This window comes from Trachypithecus francoisi, unplaced genomic scaffold (assembly GCF_009764315.1).
Source record: "Trachypithecus francoisi isolate TF-2019V2 unplaced genomic scaffold, Tfra_2.0 Lachesis_group11, whole genome shotgun sequence".
Classification (NCBI taxonomy): Eukaryota; Metazoa; Chordata; class Mammalia; order Primates; family Cercopithecidae; genus Trachypithecus; species Trachypithecus francoisi.
In genome coordinates this window covers 119,141,762-119,164,865 of record NW_022681456.1, presented here as the reverse complement: position 1 = coordinate 119,164,865, position 23,104 = coordinate 119,141,762, and the positions used below count along the sequence as shown (strand labels likewise).

General features: G+C 46.1%; 2 protein-coding genes across 3 annotated transcripts in view; one reads left to right on the top strand and one right to left on the bottom strand.

Annotated features, from left to right (window-relative positions):
- BORCS5 (BLOC-1 related complex subunit 5) overlaps positions 1-12,354 on the top strand; it is a 108,750-nt gene extending 96,396 nt beyond the window's left edge. For both annotated transcript variants that reach the window (XM_033222834.1, XM_033222833.1), the window contains exon 4: positions 11,657-12,354. In XM_033222834.1, the coding sequence (XP_033078725.1) occupies positions 11,657-11,887 (231 nt within the window). In that variant the 3' untranslated portion in view covers positions 11,888-12,354. The remainder of the gene's footprint in view (positions 1-11,656) is intronic.
- Positions 12,355-18,352: 5,998 nt separating this feature from the next.
- DUSP16 (dual specificity phosphatase 16) overlaps positions 18,353-23,104 on the bottom strand; it is a 97,067-nt gene continuing 92,315 nt past the window's right edge. Inside the window, exon 7 of the mRNA XM_033222832.1 lies at positions 18,353-22,125. Coding sequence (XP_033078723.1) covers positions 20,934-22,125 — 1,192 coding nt within the window. The 3' untranslated portion in view covers positions 18,353-20,933. The remainder of the gene's footprint in view (positions 22,126-23,104) is intronic.

Here is a 23,104-nt window from a genome sequence, read left to right as displayed (position 1 = left end):
AGTGATGTCAAGGATTTGAAGGGTGAGCTTACATTGCTAGAAATCAGCAATATGCCCATCTTCAAATAACAGATGGTTACTGGCCTCAGAATGTTATTATTTGAATAGCTGTACAACAGGATGAATTGTTACTTTTCCATTTAGCCCCTTTAGCTACAAAGTGCTTACAATAAAAGAGCAGAATTATGTATCACTGCCTGCTCATTACATTTTGAACCCAGAAGGAAATCCAGCCAAAGAAAGAACAAAGCCAGGGATGGATTTAGAACCCCAAAAAGAGGCAGCGTTTGGTTAGCTGGCCTCAACCCATCATGCCTCCTCCTCCCAGCGTCCATATTCCTAAACTGACCTCCTTGGGAAACAGGAATTTAAATGTAGAATGAGTGCAGAGAAAGTGAGATATCTATTGAGATCAAATAAAAATTAACCTTGATACTAGTGTTAACTGAGAGACACCACATTAAAAGCTAAACATTACCTTTAAAGGGTGGGAAAGATGAGTGACTTTTTAAATGCAGTCTTGAGCTGGGTACAGTGGCTCATGTCTGTAACCCCAGCACTTTGGGAGACTGAGGAGGGCAGATCACCTGAGGTCAGGAGTTTGAGACCAGCCAGGCCTATGTGGCGAAACCCCGTCTCTACTAAAAATACAAAAATTAGCCAGGCGTGGTGACGCACACCTGTAATCCCAGCTACTTGGGAGGCTGAGGCAGGAGAATTGCTTCAACCTGAGAGGCAGAGGTTGCAGTGAGCTGAGATTGCACCACTGCCCTCCAGCCTGGGCGACACAGTGAGACTTGGTCTTAAAAAAAAAAAAAAAAAAGCAGTCTTAGGTCCATATGCAGTCTTTGTTTTTAACATTTCTTTTAAACTTAAGTATCTTGGGGATACAAAAATCAGTCTATTGATCGTATGGATGTGAATTTTGTTAACTGTGAAACACAGCTTACCTGCTCATTTTTCTTTTGACCCATGAGGGTTATTAAATTTGCTTTTGATCATTTCGTGCATATCTACATCTTAAGTTTTTAGAATTTATTTATTTATTTATTTATTTATTTATTTATTATTTTTTTTTTTGAGACGGAGTCTTGCTCTGTCGCCCAGGCTGGAGTGCAGTGGCCAGATGTCAGCTCACTGCAAGCTCCACCTCCCGGGTTCACGCCATTCTCCTGCCTCAGCCTCCTGAGTAGCTGGGACTACAGGCGCCCGCCACCTCGCCCGGCTAGTTTTTGTATTTTTAGAAGAGACGGGGTTTCACCGTGTTAGCCAGGATGGTCTCGATCTCCTGACCTCGTGATCCGCCCGTCTCGGCCTCCCAAAGTGCTGGGATTACAGGCTTGAGCCACCGCGCCCGGCCTAAGATTTTAGAATTTAAAAGTTGTACACTATCTTTATGAAGTTCTCACTGTTATGTTGCACATCTTTTCTAACTTAAAATAAGCCCTTGTAGTACGTCACTAATTCGGAAAGTTTACCTTTACTTTGAAAAGAACTACATCAAACCTAGTGAGGGCGATTGTGGTAGATCACGCCTGTAATCCCAACACTTCGGAAGGCTGAGGGGTTGGATGGCTTGAGGCCAGGAGTTTGGAGATCAGCCAGGGCATCATCATGAGACCCCGTCTCTACAAAAAATAAAAAACAAAAATTATCCAGGCATGGTGGCATGCACATGTAGTCTTAGCTACTCAGGAAGCTGAGGTAGGAGGACTGCTTGGACCCAGGATTTCAAGGCTCCCGTGAGCTCTGATCAGGCCACTGCACTCCAGCCTGGGCAACAGAGCGAGACCCTGTCTCCAAAAAACAAACCACAGTGACATCTTTCATAGCATGACCCATCTGCTTCAAATCAGCATCAAAGCTTATTTTATCAGGAAATTTTGTGTAACAAAAGTTTTTGAAGCACTGCACCCTTTTGTTGGAGAGGATATCATTTATTAAAGCTTTCGGTTTTGCTTTCAAAATATTTTTTGAAAAATATCCATGGACGCATGTACACATATGTAGTTTTACTTTTACCATATTGGACAGCATCAAACAGTGGCAATAGTTACTCTTTACTCTCAACATATAGATCAAAAACACATGGAAGGACTTGTAGATAAATAATGATTTCAGTTATGACATAGTGCGAAATGATTCTATCAGGAAACTGGGATGAGTAATGTGACTCTTTTGTAAGATTTTCGGTAGCAGAAGTACAGAACAAAAATAAAACGTGTCAGCAAAAAACACAATGGTAAGTTGTCATCTGAGTGATTGTGTAAGCCTTGAAGATAGTTAATGTAACCGAGAGGAGGCGTCCACATAAGCTCCTGCCTTCACAATAGATAGCTTGTGTCTATTTGGATATCACAAAATGTCATTTGCTGTTTTTTTCTGCTTTCATGTACTACATTTCTTATCTTGCTTTTTCATTCTTTATGTAAAAGAGGTTTCCAGACAGAGTTTCTGTTTCAGTTCACATACATTTTATCATTGATGGAGCCTCCTTTTTCCTGGGGACTGTTCTAGGAGTTTTATATATGTTATCTCGTTTAATTCTCATGTCAACTCTGTAAGGTAGGCATTGTCAATGTCCCCAATTTAGGGGACAAAGAAGCTGAGGGTCAGCAAGGTTAAGTAACTGGCTCAAGGTCATGAAGTTAATGAGTCATCTGCAGAAGCAAGATTTTGACACAGTTCTGTCTGATGCTACTGTCTGTATCCGTAAGTGATACATATTTTAGTTAGAAAACTGGAATGGTTACTCAACTTCACATTAATTCTTTATTTTATTGCTTCTGTAGAAGCTCTCTTCCCTCCCCACAAACTCTGAGTCACTCAGCTTGAGCTCAGGAATGATTTCAGATGCCTAAATAGGTCATTTGCAGGGTCTGGGTGGTCTACCCACAGCGGAGGTAAAAGCTCTGGCTCAGTCTTGGCGGCTGAACCATTGCGAATTTAAGCCAGTGGATCTGAAGGCAATTGAGTTCTGTTCTGCCACTCCAGCTCAGGCAGGACAGCCGCTTCCATGAAACAGGGCCCCTCTGAGGTTAGATGTGCAGCCTCAGTGGGCAATCAGTGTCATGAATAGCCCCGCTCCTCGTTTGGCAGCAGTAACTATCCAGAGACAAAGGATGGGATTTGGGATAATTGTGGTCATAAGCTAGAAGTCTCCAGAGTCCTTAGAGGAATTTGAAAACTGAAGAGAATTTTTTTTCTTTCCACACTGTGTCAGGGCTTTAGCAAAGGCGTTCTGTTGTGACAATTGTCTGGGTAACATCTGCCTACTCTCTTTTTTTTTTCCTTACCTGTAGTCCAGCTTCCTTAACAGTGCCCCAGGGCGCAATCTCCACACTGTTCATAGTTTTACTCTTAACACTTCCTTGGCTCCTTTGTCCTAGGAAGGTGAGATCCCACTTCCAGGTGATCTCCTACAGGGCTTTTCCCCAGCCTCTGACCTATTTCTAGCCCATATTTCCCCCTTCAATCATGTTTTCAGTTCTGAAACGATCCCAAATGTTATATTTTTTCTTAGTGTTGAATTATAAGAGTTATTGATATATTCTGGATGTAGACTGTCATTTGATATAGATGGTGAAATTCTTTCTTTCTATTTTTGCCCATTATTTGCATAGGGAATAAAATATTATGAATGTTTTCTCAGTCTACTGCTTGCCTTTTCATTTTCTTTCTTTCTTTTTCCTTTTTCTTTTTTTTTTTTTTGAGACAGTCTTGCTGTGTCACCCAGGCTGGAGGGCAGTGGTACGATCTCGACTCACTGCAACTTCTGCCTCTTGCACTCAAGAGATTCTCCTGGCTGGGCGTAGTGGCTCACGCTTGTAATCCCAGCACTTTGGGAAGCCAAGGCTGGTGGATCACGAGGTCAGGAGCTCGAGACTATCCTGGCTAACACGGTGAAACCCCAGCTCTACTAAAAATACAAAAAATTAGCTGGGCGTGGTGGCACACGCCTGTAGTCCCAGCTACTCAGGAGGCTGAGGCAGGAGAATCGCTTGAACCTGGGAGTTGGAGGTTACAGTGAGCCGAGATCGCGCCACTGCACTCTAGCCTGGGTGACAAAGCCAGACTCCATCTCAAAAAAGAAAAAAAAAAAAAGAGATATTCTCCTGCCTCAGCATCCCGAGTGGCTGGGATTACAGGTGTGCACCATCACACCTGGCTAATTTTTATATTTTTAGTAGAGACAGGGTTTCACCATGTTGGCCAGGCTGGTGTCAAACACCTGACCTCAGGTGATCTGCCTGCCTGAGCCTCCCAGAGTGCTGGGATTACAGGCATGAGCCACTGCACCCGGCCTCATTTTCTTAATGATACCTTTTTTTTTTTTGAGACGGAGTTTTGCTCTAGTGCAATGGCTCAATCTTGGCTCACCGCAACCTCTGCCTCCCGGGTTCAGGCGATTCTCCTGCCTCAGCCTCCCGAGTAGCTGGGATTAACAGGCATGCGCCATCAGGCCCAGCTAATTTTGTATTTTTAGTAGAGACAGGGTTTCTCCATGTTGGCCAGGCTGGTCTCGAGCTCCTGACCTCGGGTGATCCACCTGCCTTGGCCTCCCAAACTTCTGGGATTACAGGTGTGAGCCACCGCGCCCGGCCTTAATGGTATCTTTTTAAGAGAAGTTTTTAGTTTTGATGAAAATCAATTTAACCATTTTTATTTTATGGTTAACACTTATTGAAACTTAGAAATCTTTGCATACCCTAAGGGAGCAAAGATTTTTTTTTCATTTTTTTTTTTTTTTAAGACAGAGTCTCGCTCTGTCACCCAGGCTGGGGTACAATGCCGAGATCTCAGCTCACTGCAACCTCTGCCTCCCGGGTTCAAGCGATTCTCCTGCCCCAGCCTCCCAAGTATATGGGACTACAGGCATGCACCACCATGTCCAGCTAATTTTTTGTATTTAGTGGAGATGGGGTTTCACCATGTTGGTCAGGCTGGTCTCGAACTCCTGACCTCAGATGATCCATCCGCCTCGGCCTCCCAAAGTGCTGGGATTACAGGCGTGAGCCAGCGAGCCTGGCCAAGGTAGCAGAGATTTTTCTCCTATATTTTCTTCTAGAAGTTTTGTAGTTTTAGCTTCTATATTTAGGTCTGTGATCCATTCTATGTTAATTTCTTGTGTGTGCAGGGTGAGATGTAAGGGTCCAGGTTCATTCTTTCTCTTTGTGGATATCTAGATATTCCAGCACAAATTGTTGAAAAACTTTTTTCCCCTATTGAATTGCCTTGGAACCTTTGTAACAACAACAACAAAATCAATTAACCGTATATTTTTAGATCATTTTTACACTGTCTTTCGTTTCATGGATCTATGTGTCTCTATGCCAGCACCACACTATCCTGATTACTATAACTTTATAGTAAGTCCTGACATCAAGTACTATAAGTCTTCAAACTTTGTTCTTTCAATTATTTTGGCCATTCTATGTACTTAGAATCAGCTTACCAATTCCTGTAAAACAATGCCTTCTGGAATTTTTACTTGGATTACAAATGAACCTCTTAATCCATTTGACATCAACACCTTGATTGTGTTGACTCTGACAATCCATGAAGATGATGATATACTTCATTTCCTAAGATCCCTTTTAATTTTTCAGAGCAATGTTTTGTAGTATCAGCATACAGGTCTTGTACACATTTCGTTGAATTTTTCCCTAAGTATTTCATGTTGCTGACGCAGTTGTAAATAGTATTCTTTTATTCCACTGTCTTGTCATTCATTGTTATGTAGAAATACAATTGATTTCTGTATACTGACCATGTATCTTGCAACCTTGCTAACTTCACTTTAATAGTTTTTAGTGGATTTTTAAAGATTTTCTAAGTGTCTAATGTCATCTGCAGATAAAGATCCTTTTATTCCTTTCTAATTGCTTTGCCTTTTACTTAGTTTATTGCATTGGCTATTGCATTTAGTACAATGTTGAATAGAAGTGGTAAGAGTGGAGACATGCTTGCCTTGTTCCTGGTCTTAGGGAGAAAAATGTCTTTCACCAATAACTATATTGTTAGCTGGAGGTTTTTCATAGATGCCCATTATCAGGTTGAGGAAGTTTCCTTCTGTTCCTACTTTGCGGAAAAAATTTCCATAATAAATGCATGTTCAGTTTGTTGAATGCTTTTTCTTATATCTGTTAAGACAGTCATAGATTTCTAACCTCTATTCTGTTGAAATGGCAAGTTACTTTGATTGATTTTTCAGATGTTGAAAAAGCATGTCTCCTTGACATAAGCATTACTTGGTGATAAAGTATTATCCTTTTTGTATATTTCTGGATTTGATTTGTTAATATTTTGAGTTCATGTATTGGGTGGACCAGCCAAGTAGGCAAATGGGCCCACACCAGCCATATAAGGTATTTGGAACAACTCTGAGCACATTCTTTGTTTTTTTTTGAGACGGAGTCTCGCTCTGTCGCCCAGGCTGGAGTGCAGTGGCCGGATCTCAGCTCACTGCAAGCTCCGCCCCCCCCCCCCCCCCCCCCGTTTTATGCCATTCTCCTGCCTCAGCCTCCGGAGTAGCTGGGACTACAGGCGCCCGCCACCTCGCCCGGCTAGTTTTTTGTATTTTTTAGTAGAGACGGGTTTTCACCATGTTAGCCAGGATGGTCTCCATCTCCTGACCTCGTGATCCGCCCTTCTCGGCCTCCCAAAGTGCTGGGATGACAGGCTTGAGCCACCGCGCCCGGCACTCTGAGCACATTCTACAGATGCCTGATACCGTAATGAGGCCTGGAGTTCTATCCTCAAATCATCTCCCCTTCTTTTTCACTTGTCCTTTGAAATGGACTGCCCCCAGAGATGGTATATGAATCTGGAGGGCAAAGTTTGAAGTATGAGTTTGAGTAAATGATGAGTTCCTTGAAGGCAAAGGCTTTATTGCTTTTTTTTTTTTTTTTTTTTTTTTTTGTCTGTGATAGGGCCTTGCTCTTTTTTTCCAGGCTGGAGTGTAGTGGTGTGATCACAACTCACTGCATGCAGCCTCGACCTCCTGAGATCAAGCAATTTTCTCACCTCAGCCTCTGAAGCAGGTGGGACTACAGGTGTGTTCCATCACACCTGGCTAGTTTTTATTTGATTTTTTTGTAGAGATGAGGACTCACTGTGTTGCCATGGCTGCTCTTGAGTTCCTGGGCTCAAGTGGTCCTCCTACCTCAGCCTCCCAAAATGCTGAGATGGCAGGCATGAGCCACCACGCTTGGCCAGCATTCATATCTATCAGTATAAGATTATATTAAGTAGTGTTACAGAAACCCTAAATGATGGTGGCTTCTACAAAATGAAAGTTTAGGCCAGGCGCGGTGGCTCAAGCCTGTAATCCCAGCACTTTGGGAGTCCGAGACGAGCGGATCACGAGGTCAGGAGATCGAGACCATCCTGGCTAACACGGTGAAACCCCGTCTCTACTAAAAATACAAAAAACTAGCCGGGCGAGGTGGCGGCGCCTGTAGTCCCAGCTACTCGGGAGGCTGAGGCGGGAGAATGGCATAAACCCGGGAGGCGGAGCTTGCAGTGAGCTGAGATCCGGCCACTGCACTCCAGCCTGGGCGACAGAGCGAGACTCTGTCTCAAAAAAAAAAAAAAAAATGAAAGTTTATTCTTCTCTCTCAGGCCTGGTCTACTCTTAGCCATAGACATCCTCACGGACCCAGGCTGCTTCTAGCTCATGATATGCCAGCTCCAGGATGTAACTTTGTTATTCTCATGGTCTACCTGGGGTGCACCTGCATTTCAGCAGCAGCAGAGAGTGCTGCCGCTCTCAGAGAGAGCAACAAAGCAACAAAGAGTGCATGCCGGCTGACTTCCCAGGAAGGTGCTGGAGGCTGCCCGGAGACGCTTCCGCATGCGCACACTATGGACCAGAACTTGGTCATGTGCCACGGCAAGGCGAGGGTTTCGAGGCAGGAGTTGTGGAGAAGAAAGAGTTGTTCACTATCTATTCGAAAATCAGCTAGTTTATTCATTTAATTTTTGTTAAGTTCCTGAAACAAAGTTATTTGCAACTTATATGTTTCTGGGCCTGAGTTTCCTGGAATAGTAAAGTCATGTTAACAGAAACAGCGGAAAAGAAAATTCATGTTAATGTACACGGTGAGCTGTGTGGGTGTAAGTAGTTTTGGTTCTCAATATCTGTATCCTAGGACCTCGCACAGTGCGTGGCACATGGCACGTGATGCTACTCAGTAACTGTTGCCCGTATGTTAATAGCTCACACTTACCCAGTGTTCAGCTGTGTGCTGGGCAGGATAATAATGTTCTCCTTGCAGAATCTCATTTAATCCTCGGGACCGTCTCTTAAGTAGCCACTGTTGTTATCCCCACTACCTTACAGATGAGGAAACCGAGGCTTACATGTATTTTGATTCATTTGTTCAACAAATATTTATTCAGGACCTGCTATGTGCTGGATACTGGAGATATAGCAGGGTTTAAAGCATACCAAATCCTTGCTCTCATGGAATCACCCTTATGGGTAATTTTCTAAAATCACATAATTACTGGATCGAGGGTAGCCCTTAAACCTAGGTAGTCTGACTCCAGAACCTGCAGTCTTAACCATTGTTTTATTGGTAGATGAATGGATTGATGAGTGGGGCGAACAAAAATTGTAACTATCCATTTCAGAAACAAGCTTCGTGGTTGCCCTTTAGCTCCAGCTTGGATGGTTAGATTGCCCTGTGTGAAGCTGAATCGTTTTTTTTTTGGGGGGGGGGTATGGAGTCTCGCTCTGTCACCCAGGCTGGAGTACAGTGACGCGATCTTGGCTCACTGCAACCTCTGCCTCCCGGGTTCAAGCCATTCTCCTGCCTCAGCCTCCCAAGTAGTTGGACTACAGGTGCACGCTGCCACGCCCGGCTAATTTTTTGTATTTTAGTAGAGACGAGGTTTCACTGTGTTGCCCAGGCTGGTCTTGAACGCCTGAGCTCAAGCAATCCACCCTCCTTGGCCTCCCAAAGTGCTGGGATTACAGGCATGAGCCACTGCGCCCGGCCAAGCTGGGTCTTTTGAATGGCTGTGGAGTATTCAGTGAGGTAGCCCTAGGTGACATCATAACACCTCTGTTTATCCAGAAGACAATTAGTATATATGCTATCTTGTTAGAGTCCATGTGCCAAAAATAGAAGTAGGAAAGGCAAATAAGGATATATCCCTAGATTGGCAAAATGGTGATTGAGAATTGCATGAGATACTGGTTTACTGCCTACGGTCACGCCAAATGTGTTGCCATGAGCATGTGTCTGGGGGTTCATGGAGGAAAGGTGGGGATTATGGATCAGGGACAGCACTACCTCAAGAGCAAAGGGCAGAGACATCAAAAATAGGCATCACCCATTTTACTCTCCTTTTCCAGATATTCCACTGTTGCTTGCACCAAGTTGAGACTTTCTTTGTGACAAAGAATGGGGGAAACATTTAAAAGGTAATAACTTTCCCTACATGTGATCCAGTCTTCTGTAATGCCATGCCATGTGCCAACAGAACTCTCATAGCATCAGTGGTACAGGCTCTTGCTCAGGAAATACATGTAAAAGAGGGGAGCTGCTGGACTTCGGAGATCTGGGGTCTAGTGTAGGTTCTGTCATTGTGAGATCTTCAAAATCACGCAAACTCAAGTTTCCTCTTGTGTTTTTTTTTTCTTCCATGGAGCATAATGGAAGTAAGACATGATGTCAGCACGCATGAACAACCTGCTTGAACTCAGTGTGCTCATCTCAGCATTAACAGAAAGTGCCTTTACAAAAGCTCTGGAGACATTAAACACGGGCCCCAACTGGATGTGCAAACGTGTAGGGAAGTACATGCCATTTGACAAGTACCTGGTGAAGACAGCTGTGAACAGTCTTCATCAGGTGGGAATCAGGGGGATGGATTGACTGCCAAGGACTGTAGACTTGATAAGTTAGAGCCTTGGAGGCCATTTCAGATAGAAACGCTTCAAGTTCTGTCTAGTCTGGGAGGGTTGCGGGGTGGAGGGCCAGAAATGCCCCGCCAAGTAAAATGTGATGCCCAAGAAGGTTCCCAATTCAGGATTCCACCTGGCTCCCCTGGGCCCCGCTGTCTCTCAGGTGTTTGGAGTGTTTCTCGGTGCTCATTGCAAGGCCACCCTGAAAAGGCCTGGCGGGTGACTGTCAGGACCGCAGGAGTCTCCTGGCTCACTACTTCCAAAGTGCTGAACGCCAGACAGGGCTGCAGAGAACCCCGGAAGGTGTGCATTGTTCCCACATTATTTGCAGTTTCCCACTCCGATGGTTTTTTTTTCTCTTCTCCTTCTCCCCCTGCCCAACTTCTCCTGCTCCTCCTGCCCTGCAGGCACTCAAGCAAGCTGGGCAGGCCTGCCAGAGGACAGCAGCACGAAGGTGCTGTGGTTGCCTCCCGCCCCTCATGTCCTCCCCACACACGATAGCAAAAGGGAACTTATTTTTTCTTGGGGCTGGCTTTGGTCCCCCATATTTTTGTTCGTTTTTGTGTCTCTCGAAGCCATTTTCAGAGGCTCTGTGGTACCAGGTGTTGAGCCCTTGTCCTGATGCAAGGTGAGGAAGGGGAGTGCTCCAGGAATACACCAGAAGGAAGGGCTGGAGGCGCCTGGGAACCTTGGGATAGGAGTGCGGGTCTCGGTAGTTGAGCTGTTTCTCTCCTGGCCTGGGACGGAAACAAGGGGTGAGCAGGTGGAAGTGGGGTCCACGCTGAGGAAGGGGTGCAGCTGCCGAACATGGTGGCCATCTCCTCTCCCTGTTTTTATCTGGGCGATAGGTACTAAAGAGCCCCTTAAGGGGAAGAGAAGACATGATGCACGGGGAGCCCAGAGCCTGCAGTTTCTTTCATGGGGGAAAAGGGCACATGAGATAGTCCTCACACTTTGACAAAAAACAGTGTGGTCTCTTGTAAGAACAGGAGCCTTGGTTGCATTTTGGGCCCTGGCAGGGACAGCCACCCTTCCCTTGCCATGTTCCCCGAGTCACTGCCAAACTGCAGCCGTTCGGGGAAGAGTGAGTAAAGAACATGCATTTTGGGGTTTGGGTTTTTTTGTGGTGGTTGTTGTTGTTAGATACAGGGTTTCACTCTGTCGCCCAGGCTGGAGTACAGTGGCATGATCATGGCTCACTGCAGCTTCGACCTCCTGGACTCAAGCCATCCTCCCACCTCAGCCTCCCAAGTAGCTGGGATTACAAGCCATCCTCCCACCTCAGCCTCCCAAGTAGCTGGGAGTACACGCCCACACCACCACACCCATCTGCTCCTAGTTTTTTTCTAGATGAGGAACCTGAGACACAAAGGATAAGAACTAGCAGCTCATGCATGTGGCAGAGCCAGATTCAGCCCTGGCCTGACGGATTTCTGCATCCAGGATTCCCCTCATATAGGGAGATAGAAATCTCAGGGTCTCAACAAGGTACAAGTAACGCACATTCCCAGCACATAGAGCCGGGGACAGTCCCCTCTCAGTTCTCTTCTAAAGGTGGTTGTGGCACAGCAGTTGCTAAAGCTGTGTCCCTGAAGGGCTTTTTAGCCCTGGGTGCTTCCTGTAAAACTTGTCTGCTTCCACTTGACCTGCGGGACTCTGACCCTCACAGGCTGGACACCTGGCCCTGCGGAGAGGACTTGATTAAACAAGGTGTAATGTACTTCTCTTTCCTGTCCGCAGATGGATCTGTCTGTAGAGACTCTGTTCAGCTTCATGCAGGAGCGCCAGAAAAGATACGCCAAGTATGCGGAGCAGATCCAGAAAGTGAACGAGATGTCCGCCATCCTCCGCCGCATACAGATGGGCGTGGACCAGACCGTGCCGCTGCTGGACAGGCTCAACAGCCTGCTGCCCGAGAGCGAGCGGCTGGAGCCCTTCAGCATGAAGCCCGACCGCGAGCTCAGGCTGTAGCTGCCGCCCGGCCTGCCTGGGGCCGGGAGCCCCAGACACCGACACGCTGAGGAGGTTTGGAGCCAACATCGTCTCATCTGACCGGGGCTGGAGGCTAGTGGGAGGCTCTGGCACTCCCTGACGTGGGTGCGAAGGAGTCCGGCAGGCGTGAACATCTGACTTTGCCCAACTCTTTTCCTTCATGCAGCTTCCCTATGTGAAAGGAACCAAACCAGTTCTCGGTGATAACTGAAGCCGGAATGTGAATTATCAGGAATTCTTTGAAGAACTCTGCATTGAGAATTATTTTTATTTAGTGTTTTTTTTTTTTTTTTAATTGAGAGTATGTAGTGTAGTCCAGGTACTGGAATGAAAATATGGAGACAAGGGGAGAAATGTTTTAAGCAGCTCTGTGTTCTCCATGCCCTCATGACATTTTCAGTAGGCTGTCTGGTTTACATGTCAACATGAAAAACTCATTGAATCTAGGTCTCTGTGTTGTTCCTGTTTCTACCCTGTTTCCGTCATACCAAGCCCTTATCTGGGGCACGTCTTCCTGCCCAGGTGGAACACTGGCTTTCTGTTGACTGTCAGGTTACGGTGTCCCTTAGTCGTCATCAGAAACTGAAGCCTCCCTTTCCACACCCTCATCAGATTCATCTCCACTGATAACCGGTTTCCTTGATGCAGACATAGTTTAGCTTTCTTTTCAACACTGGCAGGATTCCATTTTTTGTAACAAGGTTTTAACCAGCCTGTGGTTTTGCTAGCCTAGAAAACGTGTGGGACAGGAAGGCTCTGGACGCTGACTGCAGAGGTCTGTCATTCCACAGACATTCCTTGTGCCCATTTGACGTGTCCGATACTGCGCCAGGGATACAAATATGGCCGAATAGCCTCAGGCCTTCGCTTCTGAAAAGAAAGAACTCAAAAAGCTGCTGAATTTCTCTGGGAGTTTAGGAAAGGAAGTGATTTGAGTAACAATGAAAGGGCTTAGTGTCGTACTTGGCACATCCCAGGTGTTCTAATGGAAGGGAGGACCGGAGAAGCAAAAAATGGAATGCAGGGAGCAGACCTAGGCAGACGCCTTGAGCCTAAGAGCCAGGGCTGAAGGGTGTTGCTGGCGCTAGGATGCCATGCAGGCCAGCACCCTGTTCCCTGTGTTCCTGCAAGCCTCGGGAGGTGTGTTTTCACATGCCAGAAAGAGCCTTCAGTAGAGTCATAAGATTAAAATTGATCCACTTAATTTACTGTATCTCGGCTAACCTGGATCTGATTCTAATCTTGGTTTGAGACAGGGTCTTGCTCTGTTGCTCAGGCTGGAGTTCAGCGGTGCAGTCATAGCACACTGCCGCCTCAAACTCACGGGCTCCGGTGACCCTCCCGCCTCAGACTCCTGAGTGGCTGGGACTACAGGTATGTGCCACTAAATCCAGCTAATTAAAAAAAATTTTTTTTTAAATTTTCCAGTTTCAAATTTGAAAGAATAATACAATGAATATTCCTATTTCTTTCACCTCGATTGACAAAAAATGGTATTTTTAAGACATCACCATCATTGTCTTTCTTCTGGAGTATACAGAATCCAGTTCTGAACACAGGGATAGGTTTGTAGCTTCGAAGAATGAAGGGCTGATTGTTTACAGAGCTGCAAAAACAGCTCAGGGGCCATTATCCTCACTGCACTTAATACAGTGACACCTGAAAGCACAGAGTAGGTGGCAGCTCCAGCCTGGGAGGGCCGAGCCTTTCCACTGCCGCGGCGGTTAGTGGTTGGCACAGGGCAGAATGGCAGATCCAGCGCAGCACAAACCGCGCAGCCAGCCAGCTCTCCAGCCAACTGTGTCTACTTCTAAAGTAGAAGTTACACAAAACATGGGGTTCACTTAGAATGGGGTCCTGAGTAGGTAAGTGATAGGCTACTTATTACTGGGTGGAAGCAGAGAAGTATGGCAGAAGAACAATAAGCAAATTCAGTACTTCTGGAAAGAATTCTGGTTAGTTTAATATCTTGATGGCATGTTGTGGTTTTGGCAGTGTCATGAAATTGGCTAAACGGAACTGTGTTCCCAGTATTCACTTCCTTGTTTGTTTCTCTGGCGAGGGTTGGCCACGAAAGAGATTTGCACGAGGTTTGGAAGTGGAAGTAGAGCGATAGCCGTGCGTCTTCACTGGAAGCCGATGTAGGTCAGGCCTTCTTCCATCTCGGGCACATTTCCATGGATCTCCTGCACCTGTGGTGTGGGCAGCCACTGGGCCCACAGCTCCTCCCGCTCCCGCAGAACTCTGCCTTTGGCTTTTCCAAACCCTGCGCCTGGTATGAGGACCAGCTACAAGGATGTAGCCACAAGGATGAAGGTTTGGGGATGAGGAGAGACCAGCGCGGGCTCTGGTGAGAGACTGGTGCAGGTCCTGGCTTGTGGCTTGCAGGTCTCGGTTGTACTTGCTCTCCCCCACCCTCCTTCCCAGCCACCTGGCCTGTGGTCTGGTGAGGAAGAAAAGAGCCAAGCCAAGACTTTTACCAGCTCCTCTAATTGCTTACGTCAAACCCCTTTCACAATCCTCTCTTTCTACATCATTGCTAGTGGTTCTTCTCTGGAAGCTCTGACTGGCAGCAATGCGTTACCAGTCCTTTCCCTCTGATGTGCTGCTCTTTCCTGATGGAAACTGGGAATCTGAGTGATTTGTATTTCAAGAAGCAGTTATGCTGGATGTCTTTGTTGGTTAATACCCCATGACCTATCTGGCCGTTACGGGATATTTCAGGGATAGGAGTTGTGAAAAAGCCCTTGGCTGGACGTTTCTAGACTTAATCTTTGGCAAGCCATTTCATTTCCCTGAGCCTCAGCTTCCACTTCCCTACAGTGTAAGTGGGTCTGGGTGGGCTCTCAAGGCCCTCCCAGCTCTAAGATTCCAAGTCTGCGATTCTGATACTAAGCTCTTGACTACAATGAGCATGTTTACCTGTTGTCTCGGAGCAGTGACCCTGGATCTTGGTGGTGACTTTAAATTCCGAGCTCCCAAAGTAGAGCTGCTTTTCTTCCTTTTAATTATAAATTAGCTATTCACTGGCTGCACTTTCTAGAGCCTGTTTTGCTTATCTTGCGATCTGTTCATTTCTGTTTATGAACACTGTCAAATAGGCCTCTATCTGCAGTCTCCTGGTTTCCCTGGTCGAAGTGGAAGATTGCTAGAAACTGGCCTTCACTTCTCGTATTAGGTGTGTATATAAATTTATAATAAATGGGCCGGGCGCAGTGGCTCACGCCTGTAATCCCAGCACTTTGGGAGGCCAAGGTGGGTGGATCACGAGGTCGGGAGATTGTAGACCATCCTGGCTAACATGATGAAACCCCATCTCTACTAAAACACAAAAAAGTAGCCAGACGTGGTGGCATGCGCCTGTAGTCCCAGCTACTTGGGAGGCTAAGGCAGGAGACTCGCTTGAACCCGGGAGGCAGAGGTTGCTGTGAACCAAGATCGTGCCACTGCACTCCAGCCTGGGTGACAGAGTGAGATGCCATCTCAAAAAAAAAAAAAAAAAAAATATATATATATATATATATAAAATAAATGAATTGTGGAGTTAAGAGCAAGTGATAGTCTACAGATTTCATGTCTTTGTTTCCCTGGAGAAACAAAGCTGGAACTATAGCGCACACCTCCACACCCCCCTAAATTTTTTTTTTTTTTTTTTTTTTTTTTGAGACTGAGTCTCACTCTGTGGCCCAGGCTGGAGTACAGTGGTGCGATCTCGGCTCACTGCAAGCTCTGCTTCCCAAGTTCACGCCATTCTCCTGCCTCAGCCTCCCGAGTAGCTGGGACTACAGGCTCCCGCCACCACGCTGACTAATTTTTTGTATTTTTAGTAGAGATGGAGTTTCACCATGTTGGCCAGGTTGGTCTCAATCTCGTGACCTTGTGATCCTCCTGCCTCGGCCTCCCAAAGTGCTGGGATTACAGGCGCGAGCCACCGCGCCCGGCCAGCTTCACGTGTATTTATAGCCATCCCCATCACTCACATCACTGCCTGAGCTCAACCTCCTGTCAGAACAGCCCCGGCATTAGACTCCCCTAAGAGCGCGAACCCTGTTGTGAACTGCGTATGTGAGGGATCTGGGTTTTGCACTCCTTATGAGAATCTAATGCTTGATGATCTGAGATGGATCAGTTTCATCCAGAAACCACCCCCTACTTCCCTGTCTGTCGAAAAATTGTCTTCTATGAAATGGGTCCCTGGTGCCAAAAAGGTTGGGGACTGCTGTCATCAGTAACATTGAATTTCTTGTGGTTTTTTGGACACACCAGGCATGTCTCTTCCATTCAAATGCTATGGCTGCAGAGGGAAAGGGTAGCCAGATAATTATCCACATGCTTCAAACCAAAAAGATAAAAAAGTTGGCAACTAGATGTAGTTGCTTGCCAGGGTAACCAGCGTTATGCTGGTGTGTGTGCCCATGCCTCCGGAATTTTTCCAGGGTTATCAATGTCAGTGTAAGATCTGATGGAATTTACTGATGACCCAATTTTCTTCACCAATCAAGGCTCATTCCTTGAGGCGAGTTATGCTAAAAGCTTTTCTGCACCGAGTACTTTCAATCTGGTCTTTGAAGTTGTCATAATTCCGACCGAAGAGAACCCAGACCATTACTGAATGCTCTTCAGGTGACCCTGTTTGCCTGTCACATTGCTTCTGCGAGGTCACATCCTGCATTTCCTGTGGAACTGCATTTTCCAACTGATTCTAGTGTTTGAGCTGGAACCAAAAGAATGAAACCGATTTTACATAAACGCATACTACTGTCTCTGCAAACAAAGTGCAACAATATGACTGACTTGTAAATATCTCCCAGGACAGTGCTGTGATTTTCCAGTTGATTCTGTGGCTTTAAAGATATAACCAAGTATCATTAGGCTGTTCAAGGATGAGTGGGTCCCACAGAAGCTAGAAATAGTTTACTTCCCGCTTCCATTTTTAGATGCAGAAGACTAATATTCACAGAAAAAAATACGTAGACAAATTTTGTTTACTAGATCTAAAACATGCCTGCTTCTCAGAACAACAAAACCAGAGGAGTATTTTAAGACAAAGTAACAGTGAATGTTTTGAAGCTAAAAAGTTTCCATCAACTAGTCCCATATACACCCTCTACCCTTCACGTCATCTCTTTGGACACTCAGCTCCAATTTTGCCATATTTTTTTCACATCTCAATCTACACCTTCCTAATTTCCCCTTTGTTTGTTTTTTATTTAAAATGGGAGTTTCACTCTTATTGCCCAGGCTGGAGTGCAATGGCGAAATCTTCGCTCACTGTAACCTCTGCCTCCTGGGTTCAAACAGTTCTCGTGCCTCAGCCTCCCAAGTAGCTGGGATTACAGGCACCCACCACAACACCCGGCTAATTTTTGTATTTTTAGCAGAGACGGGATTTCACCAGGTAGGCCAGGTTGGTCTTAAACTCCTGACCTCAGGTAATCCACCTGCCTAGGCCTCCCAAAGTGCTGGGATTACAGGCGTGAGCCACCGTGCCCAGCCTCCCCTCTTAGTTTAATCCCTGGTCTAATTGTAGTTGTCACATCCAAACCGGTCCTCCAACAATAGCCTGCTGAGGCTGGTCGCGAAGGGGCGCCAAGCTCTGTCAGTAACTGGCCTGAACTCCAGGCTCTCCCAAGATCTGCATCTTCTCATTGGAAGCCTCTCACTGAAAGAGCTGTTCCTCCTGCTACGCTCTGTCTCTGGAGGCTGATTGATTCTAATTCCCTTTATTCTTGTATCTCACTTCCACCTCTTTTCTGCAGGGTCCCGGCCAAGGCAGCCCTTCTAGTCTAGCTCACCCAGCCCAGTCCTTCTTATAAATTTTCTTAAATGTAACTTCAAGTCAACCAACCTCAAGGTCACCTGTGAGTCTTTCTATAGTCATTATTCCATCTGCTTGCACTGAAGCTTTATTCCTTCAATGCCTATTTTTTTTATGAAACTGATGAGACTAAGCTTCTAGTCTCATAAGTCATCAAATCTAGTGTCATGAGCACAGAGGTCATTGAGAGGTATGTGGCAAGGACAGAGGACAGCTCTTCAACAATTGCCCTTCCTGTTTTTCCTGTAGGAATCATAATATTGTTTACATGTTATATCGAAATGGACCATGAGTGTGTAGCTGGCCTTTTTCTTCCTACCATGTACTTGTGTGTTCTGCAATCAGTCAGCTAGAAAACATTTACCAAGTGCCTTAGGCTTCCACACCATAGTGTGCATTTCATGTACACAGTAAAGCATGAAGGCTGGCACTAAACCTAGCTAATGATCCGGTGTTCCGTGTGAATGACAGAACACAGGATAAACCTGATGACACCACCACTTTATTTTGAGCTAAATCCTCCTTTACGTGAGAAGAACAGGACAGGTTTCACCACTGCCTCCTTTGGCAACTTGGGTGGTGGTGTTCCCACCGAGTTTATGGCTGCAAAGATAGGTCTTTTCTCATATTTATGTATAAACAGGTACCAGTTTTGATTTAATCATTTCATACATTAACATACATGACACATCAAAATGAGAAATGCACAATTTAACCGTTCAACAGCTGGCCTTCAAAAGAACACTATATTCATATTAAACATTTATAGTCTTTCCATCTAACTTTACACGTCCTAAATCATTTTCCAGCATTTCTCACATAGAAGTCTAGTTTTGCCCTTTAAAATCATCTGTATCACCCCTAGTAGACGCCAGGGTTTCCCCAATTACATGCTGAAGAGAGCCAGCCACCACTCCACCTGAAGACACCCAAGCAGCTCCAGAGCCTGCCTCCGAGGCCACCCCTTCGCCTCGCAGTCTCGGTTCCAAGAACTGATTATCTGACACTAGTGAACCAGCACTAAAGGCTGTAGGGTGTGACTACATCACAGTTCCAGAAGGAAGGGGACCATGGCCAACAGAAGCCCTAAATGACAGAAGCTCCTTAAAACCAAGTCCCCCAAACCTCCGGAAACATCCTTAGCAAGGAGCTACTGCTTTCCTTAAACATGTTTTGGCTATGACCACATTCTGGAAATGGTGAACTGTTACACGTTTGGTGTGTGTGTACGTAACATCAAAAATGACTGTGTGAAACAAGAATGTCTGATTAAAGATTTCAATGTATATAATTAAATCATTGACCAGCACTTTCCCAGTATCGTAACAACGCGGCTGACCCTCTTCTGCCTTCACTTTACACCCATCAGAGTACATTATTTGTGCACGACTAGTTATGTCTGTGCGGCTCATCATCCCCGTGACCAAGTCGGTCTGTGTTGAGTCATATCATTCTGTGCTGGTTTTAGAAGTCACCATAGGAAACATGAAGTCACATCCTGGTCAAAAAACTGTCCATTTCTCAAACAGAGAAAAACCTGAGATACGAGGCAGCAACTAGCGACACTTACAGGAAGGGAAAGAACAATGACAACACCCGCCCAGCCCCACCCCCACCCCCAAAAAGCTGCTGTCGTGAATTAAGGCTTCAAAAGAGGACCCACATTGTAGCTGATAGAACTCAAGCCAGGAGGCTGTGTGAAGGCAGAGCTGCACTATCACTTGTGTACTTGTTCCAATGACCTCCTATGTTCAGCTGCCAGGACCGATTCCATACAGTGATTGTAAGTTGAGGACTCGCTCTCGCTCCATTTTGATCTGCCCTTTCCACTGAAGACGCGCCGGCCAGCGTTTCCAGAAACAGCCTGGCCGTGGCTTTGCACTCGACTCACAGTGACTGATCCAAACTCAGTGGTCTTCTCAGCTTTCTCAAGTTTTATTCTGAATATTCCTTCCTCACTAAAGTCTCTCTCAGCTCTACTAGTAAATTCAAAAGTCTGAGGCAATTACAGAAATACCAGCCCCATGGCATGCCAAGGGGATAAAACCACTAAGGAAATAGGTTTCCTGCTTCTCAGCAATTTGTACCTTTCTTAATCTTACCATACTTTACCTCCCTAGGTAGTTTCCTATAAAATTCTGCCATATTGTTACATTTTACCAACTGTGTCCACGCAGTGAAGCAGAAAGGGCAAACACATCTACTTTGGCTGAGAACTTGAAGGTACTGCTGGTCTGCTACCACCCAGATAAATTCACATTTGGCTTGAAACCAAGTTCATCTTTATTTAAAAGACCGACAATCCCATTCTAAATAATTCTTTGATTTACAAAGAGGGAGGTAGACTTGTTAGCCTCCCAACCTTAGCTTAAATCATGATCTACCAGGTTCCTGGCAGTTCAGCTGAATCCTAGACAGTTCCCTTCTCTTCATAAAGCTGAGAAGAAGAAAAAAAATTACCTCCATCCAGGCCCACTGGAATTTTGTGCATAGACAATTTGAATTGGTCTGAAAAGTGTGACTAGCTACCTACCTATTCACAATGCCTAGAAAACGGGCTACCAGACGTGGTAGTGGTCAAAGCCCCGACTTTCCTGTCTGAGGTACTGGGTTTGCACTAAGGTAGACCTTGGCAAGGTCCCTAATGGTCCGTCCAGCAGAGTGATGCTCGTGTCCCTCGGCTGTCAGGTGAGCGTGGCTTTGTGAATCAGCTTTGGATAGGATCATTTCTCTTGGATTTCCCACTAGGCTCTGTCCCTAACAGGGTCTACCTACCTGACCCCCAAGCTGGCTCAGTCTCAGCGCTAAGGTGTACTAGGGAAGGGACCGGACAAAGACGAATATTTGAGATCTCTTAGTAGCACAGCGTGAAAATGGTAGGGGATTTTGTCCTCCAACACCAAATACACTTGCTTTTTTAAGAACAAGAGGATGTGTAAATCACTGAATAAAATGGTTTTCTCTGTCTAGGGGGGATTCTAGCATCTGCTCTTCCATTTTGGTTGAGAGAAATATTAGCTGATCTCTCAAATGCAGATGTTAAGAGAGTAACAACTGGGTCGATCCACCTGTTGCTTTTACACCATAGCTCCATTTTCCAAAAATATATATGTATGTACATATATATATATATTTCAGATTTACAGGGAATTTTTTTGTGAACAAGAAAAAAAAAACTGTCTATAGAAGTCACAGGTGTCTTTCTTCTCAGGAGACCTCAATGATTTCCATGCTGCCTGAAAAGCTAGACTGACTGCCCACTTTCCCCAGCTCTTCCCGTGACCTGTTCTCCGACATGATGCTCTCTCCAAATTCCATTTGGCAGCTTCTGCGTTTAAACTGCTTTTCAAAGGGGCTCTCTTCATGCCAGCTCCGCCGTGAGTCAGCTCTGTCACTTGGCTTCTGCCGCCTGCGCACAGAATAGACTTGGTCTCCGCAAGTGGGCAGCTGGCTGCAGCTGTAGGCAGAGTAACTGGCACTGCCTCCGTAGATGGCTGAGGCAGAGTAGAAGTGTGAGGACTCTGTGGCAAAATACCAGCTGCTGGTCAGGGAAGGGGCAGAGGTCTGGGGGGCCAAGATATCTGAGTGCCAGCCCTTAAGGCCCAGGCCAGCAGACTTCGTGAGGTGCTGCTGGCTGGTGGACAGGCCGAAAAGGAAGCTGGTGTGGTAATTGTCCTCTACACTCCCACTTCGATGCAATGGAGATAAAAGGGACCTCTGGGTGGTGCCACCGCTGCTGGTTCTGACGGAGTGCAATCGCTTGCTCTGGCTGTCTGAAGGCCTGGTGGTCTGCGGCTTCTTGGGGAGGCTGGCTTCCTCCTTATCAGGACTGCTTTCGGGAGTCTGCTCCGATAGTTCCTGCACAGGGGAGAACTGGCAGAGTTTGTTGGTCCCATCCAGAGTGGTGGAAGGTTTGTAGTATTCCAAAGCATCTTCTGATGAGGAGAAGCCATGTAAGGACGCTGCCATGCTGGCGGAATAAGAAACTGATTTGATATCCAGCGAGAAGGAACGCTTGAGCTTATTGCTGTCTTCCAGCCTGTCTGCGGACAGGTGCAGCCCACTGAGCTCCTGTACCAGCGGGCTGTCCTCTAACAGTGATGGCTGCACGCTGGGCATGCTGGGCACGCTGGGCACGCTGACAGGATGCACGGGCCTTTGCCCTGCTGCCTCTGAGGTAGCAGAGTCAGCACAGGGTGGACTGAGGGGCGTCTCGCTTTTCTGTCCACCCTCTGAGACAGCAGGGACAGGTTCATTTGGCTTCTCCAGGTGCAGCAGCTTGAGTTTGCTCTTTGGCCCTGATGCTCCAGTCTGGTTCTTAATTTTCTTCTCATAGTCCAGGAGTTGGCCCAGAAAATTGAAGTTTGGAGATATAGTAGGTCTTTTTTCTTTCACAAATCTACAGAGAGGAAAAAACAAAAACCCGAATTTCACAATTACACTTTATCTGATAAATATTAAGTGAATAAATGAGATAGGGAATTATCAGGCAGACCTCAAAAACTTTGAAAGATGATTGGTTTAAAAGTTCAGGGAGACGCCTCAAGGTGGAGAATACAAAGGCCCTAAGCATTGGGAAGGCTCTGCACACATCCCTGGAGTACGCCGGAAAGAGGCAGCCGGGCCCCAAAGGCTCTAGTTTTTGCCTCATTTTCAAGGGCCCAGGGCTCCCAATGCAGCTGATAAGAGATGATATGGGGTTTTGTTGGTGGTGGTCTTGAAGAGACAGGGTCTTGTTCTGTCATCCAGACTGGAGTGCAGTGGCATGATCATAGCTCACTGCAGCCTCGAATTCCCGGGCACATGCAGTCCTCCTGCCTCAGCCTCCTGAGTGGCTGGAATTACGGGACTACATGCTTGGCTAATTTAATTTTTAAAGTTTCTTTTGTAGAGAAAGGCTCTCACTGTGTGGCCCAGGCTGGTCTTGAACTCCTGGGCTCAAGTGATTCTCCCACCTTGGCCTCCCAAAGTGCTGAGACTACAGGTGTGAGCCACTGTGCCTGGCCAAGAGATGATGATTCACCACCAAGGACAGCCCTGACCCACACCAGTGCTACCATCAAAAGTACAGTGTAACAGCCACTCTCCTTCAATTTCCAGTGTCATCCCCTCTCAAAGTCACCAGTTGCTTCTCAAGACAGTTCACATTTTAAAATTAATGACAAAAAGAAAATGGTATCAGATGATCAAAGTATCAAAGCAACACTTCTTTTTATAGTCAACAAGACAGAATAACCAAGACAAAGTGGTCTTTGTACTAAGCACTAGGCTTATGCATTGGATCATTATTTAATCCCCAGAACTACCCTACCATCAGGTGGGTGTCATTATCCCCATCAAATAGCTAGCTACACAGAGTGCTTAAGTGACTTGCCCAA